The sequence below is a fragment of the Mustelus asterias genome, chromosome 21, assembly GCF_964213995.1.
Source record: "Mustelus asterias chromosome 21, sMusAst1.hap1.1, whole genome shotgun sequence".
NCBI classification, from domain to species: Eukaryota; Metazoa; Chordata; class Chondrichthyes; order Carcharhiniformes; family Triakidae; genus Mustelus; species Mustelus asterias.
In genome coordinates this window covers 36298586-36324888 of record NC_135821.1, presented here as the reverse complement: position 1 = coordinate 36324888, position 26303 = coordinate 36298586, and the positions used below count along the sequence as shown (strand labels likewise).

The window sequence follows — 26303 nt, the reverse complement described above, 5'->3', positions numbered from 1 at the left end:
TTGCGCGCTATACAGACATTGGGCGCACATCTTCAGTGAAAGAATTTGGAAAGCAGTTGCAAAAGATCTTCCTAGAGATAAGGGGTGACTTTTTTTCAACTTGCTGCTGGATTGTAAAGCTAGCATTGCATGTCGGGTGCTGTTATAGGAGTCACCTAATTTTCTATTGGTTTCAGTGGAAAAGCAAATTAACAGTTTCTGTCAGGAGTACATTGCTTCAGTGATTATTTGAAAATTATTGATAGCAGTGCTTTTTGATTAGTTCTTGGGAAGTGAATATTCTTTTCCTTACCAACTGTGTGCAGATTATTAATGAAATATATTCCCTTTGTCACGGATCAGGAACTTGAGCCAAGCTTTCAGTGAGAAGATGAGATATTTGTGGGTTTTAACGCAGTATGAATTCTAAACAAACTTTGCCTCATCGGTGTTAGGCTTTTTTGGGAGAGGCTTATGATGGGAGATTGCACAGGCAGATGAGAAGTGTTTAAAGTGCAGAATGGGTCGCTGTTCTGCCCAGATCTCAAAGGATGATCAGTCCATTAACAGTGTCTGGCAACTCGGGAGAGTATATATCACCGTGGTGTTGACAGACTCTTTTGATCACAATTAGTCTATGAAAGAAGGCTTTGAAGATCAGGCTACAGTCGCCAGAAAAGTCAGGCAGCCAGCAGAAAGGTGGCAAAGATGTATGTTAATTGGCTGCCATGTTTGCCCATAAAATAACATTCACTTATTTAAATTCCTCAGCTACAGAGTGCTAAGGGACATCCTGAGGTAATGGAAAGCACTTTATAGATGCACGTTATTTCTTTCTGCGCCTGTGAAGTGCTCTGGGATGTCCTGAGGATGTGAAAGGTGGTATATAAATACGACTCATTCCTGCTATTTCTGCAAATGTGTTTCATCTAGAGCTTTGTTCCATTTCTGGAGACAAGTTCCATTTTGAAGCCAGTCTATTTCTGGAATAATGATCTATTTTTGGAGCTGTGTTCTGTTTCTGTAGAAATGTCCTGCAGATTGCATCTCATTTCTGGAGAGGTGTTCCATTTTAGCAGCTAGGTTCTATTTCTGGAGCTGTGTCCTGTTTCTGAAGATGAGTTCTATTCTGGGAGGTGTTCTGATTCTGCAGACATGTCCTGTTTTGAGAGGTGGGCTGTGGAGTTTTGGGAAGGAAAGATGCTTTTCTGGGATAGCTGCCTTTTTTTTTGAATGACAGGTGTTGCTTATTGAGTGAGATATATTTTGGGATGGCTGCTTTTATGAGGAATCGCTGTCTGTTGGGAATTATGTTTACAGGAAACTGATTCTGTTTTAGGAAGGTTACTCTGTTTTGGGAGTTGCTTCTCAGGAGGGTTCCTCTGTCTTGGAAGAGTTGTGCTTTACAATGTGCGTTTTCTTTGCACATTACCCCTCATTACCTTTTTGCCCCTTTCACTCGGACATACTTTTGGCCTCTGTCTCAGGCTACCACCATAGGTTAGCCTAACCCAGTCACACTATCCTGATTTATCGGCAAGCTTGATAACATACCTGAGATAATAAACATAGGCTTTTCTTTGGATTTATTTAGCTGGTGAATCTACCCTATGCCTCAAGAAGCAATGGGATGTCATAGCATTAGGACCTAAGTTTAGGCTTTAACTAACAAATGTTTGCTGAACAGGAGTTGAATCACCTTTGTTTTAATTCGTTCATAGTATGTAGGTATTGCTGGCAATTGTCAATCCCGAATTGCCTTTACAAAGGTTGCAGTGAGCTGCCTTCTTAACCTACTGCAGTCCATTTGGTGTAGGTATACCCACTGTGCTTTTAGGGAGGCAGTGACAGGATTTTGACCCAATGATGACCAAGGAACAGTGATGTTGTTCCAAGTAAAGATGGTGTGTAACTTGGAAAGGAACTTGCAGCTAGTGATGTTCTCATATATTTGCTGTACCTGGTCTTCTAGGTGTTACCGGTTGCAGCTTTGGAAGGTATTGTTGAAGGAGCCTTGGTGAGTTGCTGCAGTGCATCTAATAGATGGCACACACTGCTGCCACTGTGGTGAAGAGAGCAAATGTTTAAGGTGGTGAATGGAGTGCCGATCAAATAGGCTGCATGGTCCTGGATGGTGTCGAGCTGCTTGAGAGTTTTTGGAGCTGCACTCATCCAGGCAAGTGGAGAATGTTCCATCACACTCCTGAGTTGTGCCTTGTAGATGATGGACAGACTTTGGGGAATTAGGAAGTGGATTACTTGCCACGGAATACTCAACCTCTGATCTGCTCTTGTAACTACAGTATTTACGTGGCTCCAGTTCAGTTTCTGGTCAAATATAATGCCCCCCTGCACCCCCCTGGACGTGGGGCATTTGGTGCCAGTGTTGTTATTGAATCATAGAATCATAGAAACCCTACAGTACAGAAAGAGGCCATTCGGCCCATCGAGTCTGCACTGACCACAATCCCACCCAGGCCCTACCCCCATATCCCTACATATTTACCCACTAATCCCTCTAACCTACACATCTCAGAACACTAAGGGCAAGTTTTAGTAACTGGAAGTGATTAGTCTCTTTCTTGTTGGGGATAGTAATTCCCTGACATTTATGTGATGCAAATATTACTTGCCATGTATGAGTCCAAGCTTGAATGTTGACCAGATTTTGCTCTCTGCGGGCACAGACTACTTCTTCATTTGAAGAGCTGTGAATAAAACCCAACACTATAATCATTAGTGAACATCCCCATGATGAAAGGAAGGTCACCGATGAAGCAATTGAGGATGGTTGGGCCTAGGACACTACCCTGAGGAACTCCTGCAGCCATACCCTAAGATTGAGAGGATCAGGCAGTTGTGAGCTTCCCATGATTCTCATTGCCTTCAATTTAAGGGCTCTTTGATGCTGGATTCCACCAACTGCTGCCTTGATGTCAAGGACAGTACCTCTCAACCTAATCCTGGCACTCAGCCCTTTTGTCCATGTTTGGACCAAGGCTATAATGAGGTCTGGAGCTTAGTGCTTAGTGATTCTGACAAAAGCCAAATTGAGCATCAGAGAGCAGGTTTTTAAAAATTCATTTATGGGATGTGAGTGTTTGTTGCCCGTTCCTAATTGCCCTCCATTTCAGAGGGCATTGAGAGTCAACCACATTGTTGTGGATCTGGAGTCACATATAGGCCAGACCAGGTAAGGATGGCAGATTTCCTTCCCTAATGGACATTAGTGAGCCAGATGGGGTTTTTTTATGACGGTCGACAATGGTTTCATGGTCATCCATGATAATTCAAATCAAATTCAAATTTCACCATCTTCTACGGTGGGATTTGAACCCAGGTCTCCAGACCTTGCCCAGGGTCTCTGGATTACTAGTCCAGTGACAATAGCCTCCCCTATTGGAGAGTGAATACTGCTTGATTGCACTGTCAATTACACCTTCTATCATTTACTAATGGCTGAGAATTGACTAATGGCACAGTAATTAGCCAGACTGGATTTGTCCTGCTAGTAATTTTGCACTTTGTCACTCTAGATGCCACTGTTATTGTTGTACTGGAACAGCTTAGCTAGCGGCATGGTGGCACAGAGGTTCGAACTGCTGTCTCACAGTGTCAGGGACCAGGTTCAATGTCGGCCTTAGGTGACTGTGTCGAATTTGCACATTCTCCCCGTGTCTGTGTGGTTTCCTCCGGCTGCTCCGATTTCCACCCACACTCCAGTTGTGCAGGTTAGGTGGATTGACCATACTAAGAGACCTACAATTTTGCAGGCTTTGTTAGTATCAGTGATCAGGTTTCAGAACTCATTGGATTAGGTCTTACCGACAGGCAAAAGAGAAAGTCACTCACGTTTAAAGGGGCTTCAGAGTTAATATTCTGGAATGCCAAATCTGAGTCTTCGCTCCACAGCTGCTATTGCTGCCTCGGAGCTCACAACCCCAATCACTCGCCCCCTGACCTATAGGTTGGGAACTCCTGCTTTATGGGGTCTGGAGTCAGTTTTGGTGATTCCCACGGACATTCGCTCCAGCCTGTATACCATTGTGCTGTCACTTCTGGTGGGTCTGTCCTGTTGCTAGGTGGATGGTGGAGCCTGGGACATTGGATGATTTGCTCGATGTAACTGTTATCAGCTGTTGCTTGACTCGCCTGTAGAGTAGTTCTGTCAAGTCCTCCATTGTTAGTGAGGATGGCTTTACAGGATTGACTGGACTGGGTGTGCCTTTGTTGTATTCAGTGCCTAGATTGATGTCAAATGGCTTCTGGGGGCGGTGGCACAGTGGTTAGCATTGTTGCCTCACAGCTCCAGGGACCTGGGTTTGAACCCAGCCTTAGATCACTGTGTGGAGTCTGCACATTCTCCCTGTATCTGCGTAGGTTTTCTCTGGGTGCTCTGGTTTCCCCCCCAGTCTGAAAGACGTGCTGGTTAGGTGCATTGGCCATGCTAGATTCCCCCTCAGTGTACCCGAACAGGTGCTGGAGTGTGGCGACTTGGCGATTTTCACAGTAACTTCTTGCAGTGTAAATGTAAGACTACTTGTGACACTAATCAATGAACCTTAAATAAATAAACTAAAATTTTAAGCTTCTTTAATTTTATTATCAGACCAGTTTTGAGTAGTAGTTTGGTACACCTAAGTGGTTTGCTGGGCATTTCAAAAGGCAGTTAAGAGTGCCTACAGTGTGTTTGGAGTCACTTTTAGTCCAGACTGGGTAAGTAAAGCAGATTTCCTTCCCTAAAGGACATTAGTGAAAAATAATGTTATGTCTATGAACAGACAGACACCAATGGTAGTTATCGATGAAATATTTTACTGTTGCTGAGAAGTTGCTTATGTATTGATTGTGTATATGTTCTTGCCAAATACTGAAGCTACCTTGTCTGATTTAGTCTCTGAACTAATATATACTAAATAAAATAATTGTCAAATCTTCCTAGATTGTAATAGCTGTCAGCGCCACTCCACAGGATTGGTAATGGAGAACACAGATTTAAACTAATTGGCAGGAAGGTGACAGGGAGATGAAAAGACTTTCCCTTTACTCTGCAAGCTGTTGTGATCTGGAATGCATTGCCTGTAAGGGTAATGGAAGTGTGTTCAATAGTCACTTTCTGAAGAGAATTAGATCTCGACTTGAAATGAAACCATTTCCAGGGCTCTGGGGAAAGAACAGGGAAGCGGGGTTAATTGGTAACTCAGTCAGTGAGCAGAATTACTTTGGGCAGAACGGCTGTCTGAGTTTACAGACATAGGATTACAGACGACATAGACACAGGCCATTCAGCACAACACTCCATGCAAATGTGTAAGCTCCACTCGAACCTCCTCCCATCTTTCCTCATCTCCATCTCTCATTGAACCCTCTGTTTACTTTCCCTCGCTAACCTGTCTCATTTCCCCTCACATGCATCGACACTATTTCTATCAACCATACCCTGTGGGAGTGCATTCCACATCCTCACCACTCTTTGGTTAAAGAAGTTTTTTCTGAATTCCATATTGAATTTCTTGGTATCTTATGTAATGGCCACTAGTTTGGCTGGCCTTCACAAAATGAAACATTCTTTTTTTGTCCGCTCAGCCAAAACCTTTCATACTTAGAAGGACCTCTATTAGATTACCCCTTTCTTCACGAGAGAAGAGACCTATCCTGTCAATCCTTTCCTAATATTTGAATTTCTGGTATCATCCTTGTGAATCTCCTCTGCATCCTTTCCAGAGTCTTTGTATCCTTTTTATATCATGGTACCCAGGTCTGCACACAGTGCTCTAAGCCTGATCTAACCAAATCTGTAAGGTGAGATTCACTCACCTGAAAGATGCTAATGATCTCATCTCAGGGACCCCGCTGGCCAGACCAACTGATCAGAGATCGGGGCTCCGCACTCGAAGACAGGACCCCTTCCCCCAAAAAAATAAAATGGTGCGCCCAACACTTGTTGAATTTTAAAACTATCGTCCCCCTCAAGTAGCCAAACAAAAGTAACAGTGGTTCCAAGATGAACTTTACTATAGCCAGCCACAGACCCTGAATGTCCATTCAGACCATTCAGAGTGAAAAATTCAGAAATACATAGGTAATGAAAGACTCAGCACTGCTTACAAGTAATTAGCATATACCAATATCAGAATAGGGGTTATCTCTATCCAATCAGAATTATGGTTACATCATGCATTCATAAGGGTATAATGTCCAATTAAAGTTTGTGCATGTTATATCATCAAGAAATGATAGCTGTATCTCTGACCAGTGGATCTCAACCTCCCTTTCCATTGTTCCTCATTCTAGTGGGCAGATATGAATTGCACATCATTCGATTAGATCATCCTTGAGTGTTATCCGGGCTTATAGAATCATAGACTGAATCATAGAAACCCTACAGTGCAGAAAGAGACCATTCGGCCCATCGGGTCTGCACCGACCACAATCCCACCCAGGCCCTACCCCCATATCCCTACATATTTTTGATTTACTGGACTTGAATAAGGATTTTACACTGCATCAGTTAAATATAAATAGCAGGAGTAGACCATATAGCCTGTGGAGTCTGCTCCACCATTTAATAAGATCATGGCTGATCAGATGTAGCCTTAATTGCACTTTTCTGCTGGCACCCCATAATTTTCTGATTCCCTTGTAGATCAAATTTCTGTCTAACTTCACCTCAAATATATTCAATGGCACAGCTTCCACTGCTCATTGGAGAACACTAATGGGTGGAGAAGTTCCTTCTAGTCTCCATCTTAAATGTATCCTAGTTCCAAATTCTCCGACAAAGGAAAGCATCCTCTCAGCATCTACCTTTTAAGCCTCTTCAGAATCTTATATATAGGGCAAGATCACCTCTCATTCTTCTAAACTCCAATGAGTATAGGCCAAACTTGGTCAACCTTTCCTCATGACAAACCCCTTCATTCCAGAAATCAGCCATGGGAACCTTCTCAGAACTCCTTCCAATACAAGTATATTCATTCTTAAGTAAGGCGACAAGAACTGCATATAGTATTGTAGGCGCAATCTCAATGTCCTAACTGTAGCAAGACTTAATTTAATCAAAACCTGTCATTTGCACATAGCTTTCCCTGTGTGACTGAGGTTCAGCTTGTAGCTTATGTGATTTCTAAACTTGTCTGATTTTTAACTCTTTCAGTGGGGTTCTGAGGGGGGGTCTCGGGGAAGGGGGGCTGAGTTGGTGGTCTGAGGGAGGAGGGGGGCCTGAGTGGGGATCTCAGGTGAAGGGGGGCTGAGTTGGTGGTCTGAGAGGGAAGGGGGGTCTGTGGAGATCTGGGGGGGGGGGGGGAAGGGGGCCTGGGGGGGAGGAGCTGAGGGTGGGTCAGTTCGGGTCAACCTCATGCTGCGTGGTGTGGGGACGAGAATGCCTCTTGTTGCTGAGGGGTTGGTGGCACTCCCTAGACCCTCGGAGTCCAACAAGTCTGATTCGCGATTGTGAGGACCTGTACCAAAGCCTGCCTGGTGCAGAACACACTAGAGAGGCAGGTAAATAGTGGGAGGAATTGAAGTGAGCTTCAAGCCCACTAATAATATATAAACTAGTGAATTTGAATATTTGTAGCGGATGGGAACCTGATCAGAGCTGGCGGAGTGGGCCAGGAGCATCACGATGGGCCGGTGCCAAATCTGTTTTATGCCCGATGCCCTGATTCTCTGGGCTGTTGTGATTGTCGCTGGGAGCTAGCAGACCTGGAGAATCCTCCTCGTATTCTTTCACTCTGTGAATAAAGGTATTCCAAGTCTGGCTGCAGTTCTTCCTTTACCAATTGGCTATCGGGCTAAAACAATTTGTTATTTTTGTACCCAGTGTTCCTTTTGGAAGGTGGCACAGTGATTGGCCATGCTCAATTCATAGAATCATAGAATGGAAGAAACCCACGCAGTCACAGGGAGAATGTGCAAACTCCATAGAGACAGCGACCCAAACCAGGAATTGAACCCAGGTCCCTGGTGCTGTGAGGCAGCATTGCTAACCACTGTGCCACCGTGCCGCCCCAATTGATTTGATTTATTATTGTCACATGTATTAGTGTACAGCGAAAAGTAATGTTTCTTGCGTGCTATACAGACAAAGCATACCGTACATGGAGAAGGAAAGGAGAGAGTGCGGAATGTAGTGTTACAGTCATAGCTAGGGTATAGAGAAAGATCAGCTGAATGAGAGGTAGGTCCATTCAAAAGTCTGATGGCAGCAGGGAAGAAGCTGTTCTTGGTTGGTACATGACCTCAGACTTCAGTATCTTTTTCCTGATAGAGGAAGGTGGAAGGGAGTATGTCTGGGGTCCATGGGGCCTTGATTATGCTGGCTGTTTTTCTGAGGCAGCGGGAAGTGTAGACAGTGTCAATGGATAGGAGGCTGATTTGCGTGATGGACTGGGCTTCGTCCATGACTCTTTGTAGTTTCTTGTGGTCTTGGACAGAGCAGGAGCCATACCAAGTGATAATACAACAAGAAAGAATGCTTTCTATTGTGCATCTGTAAAAATTGGTGAGAGTTGAAGCAGGCATGCCAATTTTCCTTAGCCTCTTAAGAAAGTTGGTGGGCTTTCTAAACTATAGCGCTGGCTCGGAGGGACCAAGACAGGTTGTTGATGATCTGGACACTTAGAAACTTGAAGCTTTTGACCATTTCCATTGATGTAGATAGGGGCATGTTCTCCATTACGCTGCCTGAAATCGATGACTACCTCCTACATTTGACTGACATTGAGGGGGAGATTATTGTCGTCAAACCAGTTAACCAGATTCTTTATCTCTTTCCTGTACCCTGTCTCTACATTGTTTGAGATCCAACCCACTACGGTGCTCTTATCACCGTGTTGCCCCTTAGTGTCCAAGATGTGTAGGTTTGAGGGAATTAGCCATTGTAAATGCACCGGGTTACAGGGATAGGGCAGGGGCTGGTTGGCCTGGGAAGGATGCTCTTTCAGAGAGTCGCTGCAGACTCGATAGGCCATAGGACCTCCTTCTGCACTGTAGGGATTCTATGGTTTTATGGTATACATCCCCTAGGAATTTGCTCTTCCCGTTAGACCCTGGAACACAGGTTCAGCTTGTAAAAAATTCAAAGAATGACATTTACCCTCCAGAAACAGACCGTTCAGCCCAATGGATCCAGGCTGCTGTTGATGCTCCACACAAGTCTCCTCCCCCTTTCTTCCTTTAACCCTATCAACATATCTTTCAATTTCCTTTCTCATGTGTTTACCTGGCTTCCCCTTAAAGTATTTCAATGACACCTTGTAAATTCACATTCTAACCATTCTGTAGTTTAAAAGGTTTATCCCATATTCCCTGGTGAACATATTAATTGTGATCTTATATTTATTATGATGTGGAGTTACCGGCTTGGACTAGGGTGGGGACAGCAAGAAGTCTCATAACACCAGGTTAAAGTCCAACTGGTTTATTTGGAATCACGAGCTTTGACTCACCTAATGAAGGAGCAGCGCTCTGAAAGCTTGTGATTCCAAATAAACCTGTTGGACTTTAACCTGGTGTTGTGAGACTTCCTATTATATTTATGAACCCCAGTTCTGGTCTCCCCTGCAAGTGGAGACATCCTTTGTGCGTCTATACCCTATCCAACCCTATTGTAATCTTAAAAGACCCCTGTTAGGCCACTCCCTAGGTCTTCTCCTTTCGGGAGAAAAGAACCTCAGTGTGTTCAATCTTTCCAGTCATGTCAGTTCTGGCATCACTCTAGTATTTCTTTTCAACCTGCCTCAGTGTTTATACATGCATTTTTAGAATGTGGAGACCAGTACTGTTCACAGTTGCACACAAGTTACCGTGTATTTTACTCAGAACCATTATCAAAGTGCTTCATCTGCAGGTATGTATAGTGAGGAGTCGAGTGAAGACTTGCTGAGGGTTGATTTTGAGGAAATACAAGAAGAGGAAATGGAAGATTGCTGTCAGCGGCAGGTGAGGGGAATGAAGTAGGGAGCAGAACTTTTGAGTTAGAAAGACACTGCGAATAGCACACTTGAAGCAGAAGGAAGCCATGATCCTGTGCTGAATTAATCGATGGAAAGGAATTCGGAATCTGGGGAGAACTAATAGGGATTTGAGAGGAGTAGACACAGGAGATGGAGAAAATAACGTGGCCAAGGTGGACAATGAGCCAATCAGTTCTAGGACAGTAACCAATATATACACAGTTTAACCACTATTGCTGCTGTTTCACTGTAACACAAACAGTGTGGGAACAAAGGGAGGTCAGCATATATACAAGCTCTTTTCAGAAACTTTAGGGAGGAAGATTAAAAAATCTGGGACATTGGTACTAAATTGCAACCATTCAGTGACACTCTCACATCTATTCCCAAAGATTAACATCCCCTGTTTTGATGTAAAATTAACAGGGAAATGTACATGTATATTAATTTTTCTTTAAAAAAATATATTTTTACAACAGGTTTCGACCTCAGGCCCACACCATTTGGAAGGGATTCATGCAGATGTCAAATATGAAACGATTCTTGGCGAAAGCATACCCTGTGCTTGGTCACACGGACCATCTCTCAAAGGTACGGATTATTAAAGTTATGGGGTGGTCCAGTTTGGACATCATACTGCCAGACACAGGACCTGGTGGCTTGAGGGTTTGGGTTTGTCATGCTGAGAATTGCAAATCAGGGGAGAGTTGATTAGTCCATGTTCAAAAGGCCAATGCCGTTGGACAACCTGAAATGTCTAGTGCTCTGGATGAGTTTTGCCGCTGGAAATGTTCACCTTGTATGTCTTTCATGATGCCTGATACTCTGTATGCCTTGCACACTTCTAATTAATTCAAAACTCGAGCCCAACCCAACCCCAACCCGAGGGCTTCTGTCTGTCTCCCTGTCTGTCTTCCCCTTCCCTTTTTCTGTTTGCCTGTCTCTTTCTTTCTCTCTATCTGGGTGAAATCTTGTCAAATAACCACAGGACATGGGAATTTCTGGGTCCTTACACTGCACTTGCTGCCAACAGGATTTCCTAGGAGGTGGCCTCCAAGTTGACCACTTCCAATAAAGGATGGCAGGCAGACTCCTGAGCTTGTAGGCTATCAATGGCTGGCTGCCTTGGAAGGCCCCACTGGCAGCTGCAGGATGGAGACCATGAGGGTGTCTGTGCATTGAGCTGCTTCCTAAAGAGCCTTGGATTTAAAAAAAAACTCTGACCACAGGATGGCCAGTGGCCGCAGCTGTGGCCCACAGACCAATGCTGCTCCAGTTGGGGGTAAGATGATGTGGTCTATGAGCAGAAGGCCTCATGGTACTCTCCCAACCAATTGCCAGAAAGCCACTTCCAGGCACCTGCTGGGCTTTGGCCTCTGTGTGTTGGGGGGGAGGCATATGGCTGTTGGGAACATCCTGGTGGCATCCCCAACTAGCCCACAAATGGGGCAGTTTATTATTTCAATGGGCTACCTGCTACTGCTGGGCAGGTGTCCTCTGCTCATCATGACTTATCTCTGGGAGATTGCCTAGAGATGAGAATGCTTCAGGCCACTGACTCCAGTTTCAGATAAACTTAGCTGAACAGCTAAAGTTATAGTAGATCTCCTAGCTTGGAGAAAAAGAAGAACACTCAACAGCCACTGGAGGCTGAGAAAGGTATCAAAAGAAGCACCTCCTTCCCTTGTGTACCAAATTCCCGACTCAGCACTCGGTCTTCGTCCTACTCTTTGCTCTCATTTTGTCTGGTAGCAAAATGTCTCTTTTATCTCGAGGGCTGATGATTCACTCCCAGGTTACAACTGTTCAGTCAACTTCCTATTAAAAAAATAAACACCAATTCAGGCAGCTTGCAGTTAATTGATAGATAACTGCTCCTACCAAGCAGTTTCTGTTAAATTAGGTTTTTAACTAGCTTGCAGTTTTAAAGTTACAAGTCAAAGCTTGACTGTTGATCTAAATTATAGTTTGGGAGAAGCTTACCAGAGATTTCACACATGTTCCTCACTGAGCTCAGTCCTAGTCCTCGTCTCACTCTGTGCTCCCACTCTAATTAGTACCTTTTTAGTGGTGGCCATCAGCAGCCGTTTAAGGATTCTGGTTAGATCCTACATTTTCCTGAGCTCACTTGCCTCCTGATTCACATGTACAGAAGAGCCTAATGCTATAAACACCTCTTCTTCAGCCTTTAACCTGTCTCTTTAGTTTTACAATCATGTGTTTTATGGTATTATATGAGTTGATGTCTCATATAGACTTTCAATAACCCATGCTACAATGTTATCTTGATCCTTGTGTTCTCTTCAGTACCTCTATCTACGGAAGAAATTCTACACCCTCACTAAACCCCCCCCACCCTGCTTCCCCCTCTCTCCCCCGCCACACACACACACGCACACACACACTGATCTTGCAGGGTGGGGGAGTTAACATTTCTCCCTATGTGACTAGCTTCTACGTCAGGCCCATTCACTGTATGGCGGTCGCTGTCCTCTCCTGAACTATTGCTGTCCTCTTTTGACTAGGTTTTGTCTACTACCATCACTGTGGCAAAGTGTGTTCGACCTGAAGCGATTTGGGATTCTGTGGACAGGTTACCCTTTTCTGGGACAAAGGTAATCTTGCACCTGCAAAATAACAAACTGCAAGAACTCAGTGCTGTGTTTATGGTGATACTGACACAAATGGATTGTACAATTGAACGAATAAATTGTTGCCTTTCACCAAGTGTGTAGTTTACATGCACAGGAGCTTATACCCACAAGCATACAGACAGGACTAGATGGTTCCCTTTTATCCAGTGTGTACTGTGTAGATACAGGAGCCAACATTGAAACACTCACGAGCCGTGCAGTACCAATCATGAATGAATCGCTTCTTTTCACCTCTTGTGTACAGTAGATGTATACGCCAGCTGTACAGTATCAGAGAGGAGTGAATTCTTCCCTTCAAGTGTGCACTGTGTAGATACTCAGGAGTCATAAAATACCTGTCAGGAGTGAATTGCTTCCTGTTGTGTACTGTACACTTACAGCAGGAGCTGGGACTGACATAGATGTGTGCTCAGTGCCAGAGTGAATTCTTCCCTGGTACGCAGGGTTTACTGTAGAGTGGTAATTTTCCAACTTGACTCTAGCAATTTCCCAACAACAGATGTTTGGCTAACTGGCCTATAATTACCTGGTTTTGTTCAGTCACATTTCTGTGAGAGGATGAATGATTTCCTTCTGTGCTGTTAGATTCTCTGATTGTTTGAAGCGACCCTGCCAACGTTCTATCACAGGAACCACCAGATAGAAGGTGGGTAGACAAAGCGATTGGGACATAGATTAGGTCAAGGGTAAGTAATATGACAGCAACCAGTGCAAACAGGGCGGCCAGGGAAGCTCAAATTGTCTGGCTGAGAAAGTGAAGCAGCTACTAACACTGAGTGAATCTGATTCCAGCTTACGTCACTGGCTGAGCTAAAGGTTGAAGGAGTAAGGCAGCTGGGGCAGGCTCTGACCTTCAGTTGGTAGTTTTGGAAGATGGGTGTTCCATGAGAAAACAAGTGCTGTCAGTTTACAAGGAAACCAAAACATTACAAAACCGGACAGTTCCCACTTTGAAGTTAGAACGCACACCTTCTGGTTTAACTACTGAAAATTACACGGCTTCACATCAGTCCCAATGAACCAGATGGATTGTTGTGTGTTCCGAAGGGAAGAGTTCTGGATTAAATAAGACTGATTATATTTACTTTCAAATCTTCCTGGCCAATAGCTTCTGGCTGTAGTTACATTTATTATTATTGGAGACTGAAGTTACTTGGCCATAAACCAGGTGCCTGTCAACCAGTCATTGACGCTTGGATATTGTTATTATTGAGTTAGAACCATAGAATCCCTACAGTGCAGAAGGAGGCCAGACAGCCCATCCCAGTCTGCACCGACTCTTCAAAAAGCACTCTCATGAGTTCACTGCAGGGTGCATGGCACAGCCAGAATTACTCAGTGTCCTTTGGCAACGTCACAAAATCAGTTATTTTGGTGCAAAAGGAGACCATTTGACCCATCGTGCATGCATCCTGTCCCTGAAATTCACCAGGAACCTTCGAGGGGTTAGAAAGCCAGAACTATTGCCCACGAGTTGAGTACATCACCTACCATGTTGCAAGGCAGCCAGTGTCAGTGAGGATTTATTCCCCTTTAGGTGGAGAGGCAAGAATCCCCACCACCTGACAAATCCTGGTCCGTTTTTCCCTGACTTCTGGGATCTAACCTCCTGGCAGTTACAATGTTGAACTTCAAGTTCCTCCACCTTCATAACAAACAAGTCTTCTTCCATCCTGAATGGAGGTGTCCGACAGGACAGAGGAACCGACAAAGGAAATTGCAGTACACCCCCTTGATCTGCCAAGGCATCTGAACCTTTCCTTCAGAATCCTGGTTTTCTTCTCAGTGGGCACTACGTGGAAATGTTGACAGTTTAAATTTCTTTGCATTCGTGGGTTAGCAGTGCAGTATAAATACCACACAGCTATGTTAATCCACCACTAGCCTGGAGCATTTTCTCCCAGGCCTCTTATTGGTGAAGTGTGGTGGGTTTTGGATATTAACACTGCTCCTGGTAGATTTACTTCTGCCAGCAAGGAAGGAACAAGTTTCATTTTTGGTTCAATGCAAGAATATCTGAAACAGCCTTGTGAGTATCAGAATCTGGAAGGGCTCCTTGGACACTCCCCTGGACTTGCTTTTGGAAGAAACCAGGCTGGAAAAGCAAGATTGTTGGACACTGGGAGCTTGAGATGTTCAACCCCACATCCCCTACTGTCACATATAGATGGGGAGATGGGTCAGATCAAATTCACAGCAGAGCTCAAGGAGCGATATGGACAGAAGAGGAAGAAACTGAACTTTTTTATTCTCTCCCTATCTGTCCGTAAACTGAGGTTTTTTTGAATTATTTTTATTGTAGGCAATGTATTTTTTTAGACCTTCAGTTTGTGTGATCCAATTTAAAAATAACTCACAACAAACTCATGTTATGATGAACTTATTTACATTCCAGTGCAGGGTGGGGGGGGGGGGGGGAGGGGGCGTGGTATGGTTGTGGTGTGAGTGCTCGCAACCTCCAAACCATGCATGTACACACACGCATACACTCACATACAGTGAGGGGGGATGGACAAGAGGAAGATATACACTGTGGGCAATAACAGTAAAAGAACCACAGGAATGAATATTAGTTCACATGATTTCCAGAGTCCGAGAAGTTGAAGCCCAGACGGTGTTTCCTTCATGGTAGACTTCAGCCCAAATGAGTATCTGGTTGGAGACAACAAGACAAAAGTCCTTGAAACAAATTATGGTGCAACATGATGGGCTTTCTTTCCTTAGGCCACTGGCAGACAAGGATCAGAGACTTCTAAAATCAAACAGGCTGCTTGGCTAATCAAGAGCTGTCCGAGTTTTCCCCAGTTGGTGTTGTGCAATATTCTGAGCTGTGAGGCTAACAATGTAATATTGATTCAAAAGGCTGGGAGCGTGGGTCATGTAACGTGGCTCATCAATGAGTTAATTGCAGCTTCGCAAGCAGTTTCTGTGCTCCTGGCAAAACTCATTGTTTCTCTTAGGAGCGAAATGGTGGCTATTAACACTTCTTCAGGGAAAATGAGTTTAGATGTTTCTGTCTTTGCTTTCATCCTGGATGGGGGGAGTAGGGGGGAATAGTTAGTTTGTCTGTTAGTCATCTAGTTAACGTGGCCTTAAAATGGGGTGTGAAGTTGCGCAGGAATGGGAGTGGAACTGTTGTGTTCTTGTAGTCTCTGTTGGACCCTTCTAGAACAGATGACCAATCTTGTGAGTCATGTGACCAGTAGCAGCCATTTTGTGGTTGAGCAGAGGTCCATTTTGTGATGGTACTATGCCTTTAACAAATGTACTTTAATCACGGTTCTCTGCAGGATATTTTACCATTCCCTGGGATATTGTCGGCATCATGTTGTCTGTTGCAGTGTCCTTTATTGTTACTGAAGCAGTATAATTGACATTATGTTAGTTTTAATCGGGACTAATGCAGTGTCCTGTTGTTTCAGTGTTCCCCTGGAATGGCGGAGTAGAGCTTGATTTGGGATAACTGCCAGCTCAGGTGATATGACTGGGGACAGCTATTTTTCACAGAGTATTCCAGTTTTAGTTTCGTTTTTCAAAAGCTGATTGAAGCTGAGAGAGACAGCCGTGTTTTTCCCCTCTCAGAGGTTGGAGATTCTGTTGTCTGGGTGGCTGTTTTTGGAAGCTGCCAGAGATTGAGTTTACCTCTCTGAGGTTTTGCTGCTTGGAGGATATATCCTTCTCTGAAAACTGCTGTCGGGTTCTCTGTTCAGAAGTGTTCGAAAGCTGGAATCTGGCATCACGTGAGCACACTTGTTTTTGTGCTCACTGATGCTGACAAAGGGTGTATGTCAGTGGGATTTTGCTTTAAACTGGAACAACAGAGAGAGCTAATTTTAAAAGTTACACTGTGTATGTTTGAATTTTGTAATTGGTAAAAGTTACGCTAATTACTTCTGTTATATTTTAACTCTGTTCTTAAATAAACTTTGTTTGATAAAGGCTTCCAAGTGGGTCACTTGAATCATACCTGGAGTGAATCACCTTAAGCTCACCCCAATGCCAAAATCAAATATGAAATTTATTGTCTAGGCTAACTTAACAAAACACCCTAGAGTTTCTGGCCTGAGTCTTAACAATTTTCAAATAACAAGAAGGAGTAAAGTTTTGATACAGAGAGTTTTGAGTATTGTGAAAATGCTAGGCAGGACAAATCAGAATCACAAGAAGCCAAGCAATGGACATCAATAGATGCTACATTTTTAACATGAAATGAGTGAGTCTCACCCTAAATGAACAACAGTTCAATGAGATTAGAACTAATTCGTAAGATTGGTTAAACGAAGAAGGCTCTTTGAATTTTGATCCACTTGATCCCAAACTTCCAGGACATCAACCATATTGAAGTCTTATTGTAGCATCTCACTTCTTAGTGAGATGCTACAATAAGAGTCCATTGTCCTGGCTTCAATCATTCCTCCTGGCAAATAGTCCCTGTTTTTGAGTACTCATTATGTAAAGAAGTGCTTTCTCATGTCTGACTTGAACATATCTATTACAATCCTGAGCTTGAGCCCTGCTGTCTTCACACTAATGTTAAAGTATATTATTTTATCTTTAAGGCCACTAATGTCCCACATGGGGGAGTAATAATTATGGATTGTAATCAACACTAGTTCATCCCTGATATATATAAACAACGTAAGAGTTTCAACAACACCAGGTTAAAGTCCAACAGGTTTATTTGGTAGCAAACACCATTAGCTTTCGGGAGCGCTGCTCCTTCGTCAGATGGAGTGGAAATGTGCTCTCAAACAGGGCACAGAGACACAGAAATCAAGTTACAGAATACTGATTAGAATGCGAATCCCTACAACCAGCCAGATCTTAAAGATACAGACAAGGTGGGTGGAGGGAGCATGAAGCACAGGTTAAAGAGATGTGTATTGTCTCCAGACAGGACAGCCAGTGAGATACTGCAAGTCCAGGAGGCAAGCTGTGGGGGTTACTGATAATGTGACATAAATCCAACATCCCGGTTTAGGCCGTCCTCATGTGTGCGGAACTTGGCTATCAGTTTCTGCTCAGCGACTCTGCGCTGTCGTGTGTCATGAAGGCCGCCTTGGAGAACACTTACCTGAAGATCAGAGGCTGAATGCCCGTGACTGCTGAAGTGCTCCCCCACAGGAAGAGAACAGTCTTGCCTGGTGATTGTCGAGCGGTGTTCATTCATCCGTTGTCGTAGCGTCTGCATGGTTTCCCCAATGTACCATGCCTCGGGACATCCTTTCCTGCAGCGTATCAGGTAGACAACATTGTTCGAGTTGCAAGAGTAGGTACCATGTACCTGGTAGATGGTGTTCTCATGTGAGATGATGGCATCCGTGTCGATGATCCGGCACGTCTTGCAGAGGTTGCTGTGGCAGGGTTGTGTGGTGTCGTGTTCACTGTTCAGGAGAACAGAAACTGATAGCCAAGTTCTGCACACATGAGGACGGCCTAAACCGGGATGTTGGATTTATGTCACATTATCAGTAACCCCCACAGCTTGCCTCCTGGACTTGCAGAATCTCACTGGCTGTCCTGTCTGGAGACAATACACATCTCTTTAACCTGTGCTTCATGCTCCCTCCACCCACATTGTCTGTATCTTTAAGATCTGGCTGGTTGTAGGGATTCGCATTCTAATCAGTATTCTGTAACTTGATTTCTGTGTCTCTGTGCCCTGTTTGAGAGCACATTTCCACTCCATCTGACGAAGGAGCAGCGCTCCGAAAGCTAATGGTGTTTGCTACCAAATAAACCTGTTGGACCTTTAACCTGGTGTTGTTAAAACTCTTACTGTGTTCACCCCAGTCCAACGCCAGCATCTCCACATCATATATAAACAACCCCACGAGTCCTGAATCATAAACTCTGCTGTGAGCATGTATGGAAGAGAACCCTAGTCAAAGACTCTAGAGGTGTGGCAGCAATCAAAACCCAATCCAAGCAGGCCCCTTACTCATTTACCAGTATGACAGGCACAATTACTAAAGGTAGTGGAGCTTAATTGGTGGTTTTAAGACTGGGGTTGAGAGATTTTTCTTTGGATTATCAAGGAATACAGATCAAAGATGGGCAAATGAAGCTGAAATGCAGCTCATCTCTGACCGTTGAATGACACAACATAATTGAGGGCCAAATCCTGTTCCTCTGATCCTTTTGAAGGCAATTTATTATAATACATACGTGTCAGTGATTTAATAATTTGTTCCTAACGTAGATTCTTTTTCTATAGGAAATGTGTGTAGTGTGTTTTAAACCTGCCAGCAGAGGAGATGCTTGCCCTTACTCCTTGTATTACTCATATTTAAACAGCCGACAGAGGTATGGTGTTGTGGCACTTGAGCAGGAATCGCCTGAAAATGTGTATCTCATACCTCTCCCCGCATTACAGAAAGTTCCATCCAGATTGCCACCTCTCAGTGGACCAGGTAAGGCAAGATGTTAAATAGAAACATGATTATCACTGGCCTGCTACATTCAGGGTTCTATTAAGCCTTCGGAATCCCGCAGGATTCTATTTAACACACCCTTGAAGTAGCATCAAGAATTTCTCACATTTGCATTAGAAGAAAAGAACTTGCATTTCTAGAGCGCTTTTCGTAACCTCAGGACTTCCCAACACGTTTTAGAGTGGAATCCAATTTTTACAGAGTAAGAGCTCACAAACAGCAAAGAGATAAATGACAAGACCCTGTTTCCGTGATCTTGGTTGAGGGCTAATTATTGAGTTGGGCACTGGGGAGAACTAATTCTTCTTCAAAATAATGCCACAGAATCTTCACCGTTCATTGGAGAGAGTGGGTAGGATGTGTGATTAACTCTAAAAGACTGGATGGACCTCCAGCAGAGCAGCACTGCTTGAGGTGCCAACCTAAGTTATGTGCTGAAGAGTCAGGAATGAGAATGAAACCCATGACCATTTGACTCAGAGGTGAGAGTGCTGCCCATTCACTTTATTATATTGTCACACTGGCTAATATCTGATTTTTTTCCTAGCGCTGTTGCAGCTGCTGAACTTCCTTTCACTCGCATGGTTCTCTTCTTACAACAACTCAGTTGCTGCATCTCTTCCCAACTCCTTTTATCCTTGTGGATAATCCCATTAAACATCACCCACTGCACCACGTCCTTAACCAATGACCTAACCTGCTTCTTACTCTCTCACTGTATCCCTCCTATTATCTCAGGCTCACAGACTTCCTCTGCTTCAACTTAGTCACCCTTAGCTGGGTCTACTGTGGAATATGATGCTTGCTCATCCAACTCGCATTGCACCCACCTTGTCAGCTGCACTCCCTGGAAAATGCTTCCTGCTTTTATTTCTTTTTTCTTCCTCACATTCTTTCATTTCTCTTCAGTAATCACTCCATTCTGCATTTGATGGTCCCAAGCAGCCTCTGCTACCAGTGCTCCGTGTATAGTGAACAATTCATTCTCCTTCATCTTGGATCTGAACATTGGCATCTGAGACCTGACTGAAACTTGGCTCACTGACAGCAACTCTTCCCCCTCCGTTCTGACTGACTGCACATTTAACCATGTGCTTCTCTATTGTGAAGGTAGTTTTAACGTGAGTTCCACCTCTCACCTTGGTTTACCGTCACATTTCTATCACACTGCTTCCTTGTTTCAACACCTCAGTTGCTTCTCTCTTCCCAATTCTTTTTGAAGATCCATTAGAACCTATCACCCTTCTACATCCATTGGCTCTTCTGTGTCTTCCTTGCCAGTTGTAGTCGTACCTCAGGTGATGTTGAGCAATCCCTTATTTAATCCTTTTATCCAATACTTGAACTCACCCGACCTTGTTGCCTCACATTACTCAACCTGACCCTCTAAATGTAATAGCCTCACCAGCTACAAATTGACAGGGCCATTTCTGAGCACTGCCTCATCATCCCTGACCCCTTCCTGTCTCTCACATCTTCATTCTCTTTTTACACCATGAAAACATTCTCCCCCAACTCAGTTTGGAGGAAAGTGTTTTTCAATTCTTTTTCAACTCTTCTTTGACCTGCAGTGATGTTATCTCTCAGAAAATTGCTCAGCTGCCGCTTAGCCTCCATTTTTGATGCTGTCAGCCACACTGGATTGAGCAGGCTTCCCAACCGCACTATCCCTTCCGTACAATATCTGATCGCTGCTATCAAGCTCTTGCCCTGGAGACCAGAGCACATGTACCTCTCTCTTTTCTATGGCCACAATCTCTGTGCATTCTAGAGTCAACCTGGAGAGCAAGGATAACCAGAGACTCCTCTTTGTCACCACTAACCACCTTCTTCATCCTTTCTCTTGCACACCCTCTGTTCTTACCTCAGGTTCGAGATGTGACAAGTTCGTGGCTTCTTTGTTTTCAAAATTGAGGCCATCTGTTTAACCATTTTTGCCTTCCTCATTTCTCTCTGTTTCTCATCGTTTTCTCCTCTGATTCCCGTTCTGGATCTAACTTCCACCTTCCTATACACCCTGCAAGTTCTCATCTGCATCATTTCCTCCATGGAATCTGGCCTCCTCCTCAACCACCTTCCCTAATAGCCTAAGGTTGCTCAATGTTCCCTTCCTGCCTGTGTATTCACAGACATTGGCAACCTTTTACTTTCAATCAGGGTTCTTCAGTCCACTTCACTGCCCTTGCTGTCTCTTTAAAAAGCCTACCTGTGGTCTATTTATTTTTGCAACCTGCCAATATATCCCGTGAAGGTTTGGTTCAGTATTTCAGCAGGTTTTTATGGAAGTGTGGTTTTCACCCTGCGAGGGTTAATGGTTGGTTTCATATCTGTCAATCTTCTCCCATACTTACCAAGATGTTTGACTTCCACTGTGTTTCAGTTCCAAGAGCAGTGACTGATACTTCACAATACTTCAGGGGTGAGGCCAGAGTGTTGGAAAACTTGGAAATATGCAAAAATAAAACTCATTTTATCTTGGCATCTTTCATGACCTGAAGAATTTGTTCAGCTTCATTTCACATTGAGCATTTACCAATAGGGGAATTCATTTTTTAAAAAACAATAATCCTTTCCATTCTATAGTGAAAGAGGATTTAAAGGTTGGTGAAGAATTGGCAGAATATTTTATTCAAACTCTGTTACTATCTTTAACAGGGTTGGAATCATCTCACCCAGATCTGTTGCTGGCATTAGCATTCCCCAAGAAACAACACTCAGCAAGTACCTTCAGGAAAACCTGTGAAGATAGAAGGGGGCCTGATAGGTGCCTGCAGGAAAACAAATCCAGACAAAAATATATCGAAGACACTCACAGAGAGCACCTTTCTGATCATTCCCAGCTTTCTCCATTTTTAGCTGAACCTGGAGCTTACCCGTGCATCCTGCCAATGTTGCCCACCATGCCCTTCACTCAACCAAGGGAGTTTCTTCACCATTCATGTCAAGTCAAGCTACCAGATTTGCAATTGGGAGATGTATTGTGCAGTGAAGAGCAATTCTCCCTGACTGACACAAGTAACTTTGCTGATGAGATGATGCAGCCTTTCTACTGTGCAGAGCAGGAGTCAGATGGGATAGAAAATGTGTTTGGAGCTTCTGCTTTTATAGGCGATGGACAAAACGAGGACTTGGATACAAATAAACAACAGCATCATGGGGATGATGCAGGCAAAGAAACTGAAAGCACAACAAGAAGTGGAAGTTTAAACTTCGAAACAAACCTATTAGCTAATTTTAAACCAGCAGATATCCTACCGGAAAACTTTCTGCTCTGTATGACTCAGTTGAATTCAGTCCTTCAACCGGGAAATGAGTTGCACAACACAGGGAACATGTCGACAAATGAACAGGAGGCTGATGGGGCTGCAAGTGCCCAATACATAGAAGATATGCAAAGCTACATTGAAGAACTGAATACGTTGTTCACGAATGTTCCTCTGGGCACACTTTCACAACGTGAAGATTGTCGTCATCTGTGCTGCAGCATCCACTGCTGTGCTAATGTTTTGAACCATCCTTTATCTACTAGTGCCAACAGCCTAGCCCCTGAGGTCCAGATCCCGATGGGCTCACATGGAAATCTAAATAGTACTATAGAAAGTCGGGAAGGTCCTCAACATATCACTCGGCCTGATAGCCTACTTCCTTTATTCACACCTCAGATGCTAAGTAACTTTTAACATCTTAGCCACAGTGGAACAGTGACTCTTGACCCTGGAGTTCCCTTTCAGGCTTTGCTCGCGAATGAGGTGTCGAGACAACAAGCAGAGGTTCCATTTCAAATTGGAACAAAGTCGTATTTTCTGTTTCGGATTCACTCTTCCCATCACCAAAGAGGAATAGATGCAGAAATGCCCCAACTTCCAGGGCAACACTTGTCGTCACCCTATTGTCCCACCCAACATCATCATTGTACAAATGTACACTTAAACATTGGATAGGGTCCAACAACATTCTCAGGAGCTCCCTCAAGCTGCAGTCTTCAAAGTCCCAATAGTCTAGAGTAGTAACACAGTGAAGGGTCATAAAGTGGGTCAACTGGACGGTTTTGACAAAGTGTTTTTCGAGAATGTAAAGGCCACTTAAAATTGTAAGAATTTGGAAGCATAGGAGAAATAATGCACGTTCAAATGGAAATCAAGTGTCGAATGGGATTGCAATAATTTGAGGCAGGCAACAGAAAGTAATGGCTAAAAGTTTAACGCAACGCTATTTTCGGCGCTTCTATGTTGCAGTTGTAATTTTGGCAGTTAAACCATGTCTATAGAAACTGCTTTGTTTGAAGGCCTGATATGATCTTGAACTCAAATTTGATTTACACATTTTGGAAGAAGAGATTCTGTCCAGAATCAGGGAGTTTTATGTAGAGGAAGAAGCTGTGCTCTTTTAGAAAGTACCTAAGGGAGGATGGATGATGACATTAGCTCCTTAAAGGCTAAGCTCATCCATGATTTTGAGAAATTGATGATTTAATGACAATGTTATTTTAATTCCTAAAATCTTGCCAGAGTGGTGTAAATAATGTCAGGAGGAGAGAGATCGAGACAGTTAAAAGCGTATTCTGGGCAAAATTCCAATTTTTAGCATGCTGCAGAAGTTTCAACTAGTGAGGATAGTGAAAGAAAAGTACGTGAAGAGCAGGTGCAAGGATGCTCTCAGCTGGTGCAGAAACCCATATTTAAAATCAAGATCATCACTAATTTCGATCCAAAGTTTGTGAATATATTTCTGTTTTGAAAGAATTATTTTCCTGGATGGGGAACAAGTCAGTGCGTTTTTATCTTCTCACTGGCAGATGGGGTTCAACTTTTTATCTGATTTCCTCATTGAAGAAAAAGGTTGATTTTTTAAAAATAGGCAACAGATATTTGGAAACCCATGTCTTGAGCTTGATGAATAATGTTTTTAAGCAGAAAGCTTCTGTCAATCATCTCGATCTTTCCTCTAATATGGCCCTTAATTCATTTTTTTGCAATTTCATTTATACTGGAGACGTAGGTTTCAGAGTAGACATTACTGACTCTCTGACAACTTCTGCAAGGTTCATAAAGTCCTGTCTCTGTTTCACAATGTTTATCACTAACAATTGAAATCCTTGGAGGGACTGGAATTATCGGCACATTTCCTTATTTTTGTTTTCAGTTAAGAATGGGGATAGGCCTCTCTCTATTCAAATAAACAATCATTGCCGATTGTATCTCTTCAATGGAACAGGTTTCCAAGGTTTAACAGTCTTTGTAAACCTCTGTTTAATTGTACGTAGAGTGTCAAGAAGTTATTTATTTATCCATGTGTATTTTTACGCCTATAAGTGAGTGTGACCCAGTGTCTTATTTAAAAACACCTGCTTACTCATGAATGAGCCCACGTTTATGTGTTTGACACTGTAACGCAGTAGACATGGGTTTGAGTAAATTTGAGATGGTGTGTATGAGGCAGTGTGCTTGACTGTGAGACAGTGTGAGTACTTGTATGTGTTTGAGTCCCTGTCCCTGTTGTGAGACTTCTTACTGTGTTCACCCCAGTCCAACGCCGGCATCTCCACATCACTGCTAATGTGCGCAAGGCATTGTAAGCGTGTGTCAGAGAGTAACTGACAGGCAGTTTCAGTGGCACTGTGTGGCACACCCTGTTTGCTGTGTTTCTGTTGCAGTGGCTTTGAAGTACATTTTCAAGGAATGCTGGATCTTTGTGTTAAGGCTATTTAAAATACACTGTTCTGTTTATTTGATGTTTATACACTTGACAAAGAAGCTTAAGGTGGAGAGGGTCACAAATTATAAAGCTTAAATGTTTTGTATTTCTTGTGCTACTTTTAAGGAGCTGTCACTGAGTACCGTGGTGATTTTTCCTCATTGACAATTTGTTTTAACTGAAGCAATGGACCTTCCACTTTGGGTATTCCTGATACTCCCTTGTAGGAATCTTGAAAGTTATGAATGTCCCTAGGGATGCAGTGGTCAGAGTCAGAATTGGGCAGGTAAGATTTGGGATATAATGTACCAAGAAGAAATCTTATTTTGTTTTTAATATTATTTTACTGGACGTGAGCATCGCTGGCAAGATCAGCATTTATTGCCAGTCCCGAGTTGCCCCTGAGAGGGTTTGGCGAGCGGCCTTCTCGAACCGCTGCAGCCCACGTGGTGGATCATGATTAGAAAATCATTTAGCCAAAGTCAGATTCCAACACTCTTCTGTTTTCAAAATATTTCTGTTTTAATGATGCAAATTTTTTATTTCATTTTATAAAGAAATGCGCAACTATTTCTAACTGGCTGCATTGGACATTGATCCATCAAGCATGACACCAAATCACAGTGACACAGGGCTGGGAACCAGAAACAGGGTGACTGTTTAAAATCTCAGCTGGAAAGAAGATAACCTGCTGGGAATCCGAAATAAAAGCAGAAAAAGCTGGAGGTTCAGAGAGAAAGATGGGCTCACTATATCGGAGGGGCTGCATCCTCTAGCTGGTCCAGTGGTTAAAGCCTCAGCCTTCTTCCAGTGAATGATAGTTCAGTACTGGCCTAGGTGAATTATTTCTAGAAGCAGATTTCACTGGAGATGTGGAAACAACTGATTATAAATCCCCTTTGGTCATGTTTGCTCTCGTCAGGGTGAAGTTGATTCCCATGCGCTTCCTTTTTACTGGGTAATCTGCAAAACTTCTGTAACTAAAGACACTTTATGCTGCTGCTGTTTAATTCTTATTCCAGCAGATAGGCTCCCTGTGTTTACACTGCTAAATTCAGACTCCTGGTTGATATCTGTATTAAAATGTTCAGGAATTAAAAGCAGCTTAACTTTTGGTACACTGAATGCCAAGCGCTGAGAATTCTTGCGCTTTTCTCTTACTCAGTTTCCACTTTGGCAAATTGGAGGCATTTTGATTAAGCAGTTAAGCCTTGTGGCTTTTCTAAGGGGCGTTGAAGAGGGAGCTGGTAAATCTCTGCGGGAGAGAGAGTACTGAAATAAAGATGAAGCACTAGCTAATGATTGAGCAAGCAGTAATGGAGTTGTTACTGAAATACCATTGTTACACATCCCAGTTACTGACTCCAGAACTCATTCCCCTCTCGGATGCTGTAAGTTTTTTTTACCAAAGTATTTTTTTTCTGATTTGCAAGTAGATTTTTTTGGGTGACAAAACTGAATATTTAACATTTCACTGAACAATGCAGGGACAAAGAGTGCATTTTAATATATTATTTCCATAACACTTGAATGAACATCTGTACTATTTTAAGGTGCTGATTTGGAATTGGACGATGAATAAA

General features: G+C 43.4%; 1 protein-coding gene across 2 annotated transcripts; it reads left to right on the top strand.

Moving 5' to 3' along the window:
• Positions 1–775: 775 nt before the first annotated feature.
• On the top strand, positions 776–26303 carry LOC144509214 (uncharacterized). Of its 2 annotated transcripts, none has more exons than XM_078237714.1 (5): positions 776–858; positions 10418–10529; positions 12464–12553; positions 18810–19005; positions 21682–26303. In XM_078237714.1, exons 2-5 carry the CDS (start codon positions 10455–10457, stop codon positions 22704–22706), a joined length of 1386 nt encoding a protein of 461 aa, XP_078093840.1. In that variant the 5' UTR covers positions 776–858; positions 10418–10454; the 3' UTR covers positions 22707–26303. The 2 variants fall into 2 exon arrangements, with proteins under 2 accessions (XP_078093840.1, XP_078093839.1); XM_078237713.1 differs by lacking the exon at positions 776–858 and adding an exon at positions 1032–1151.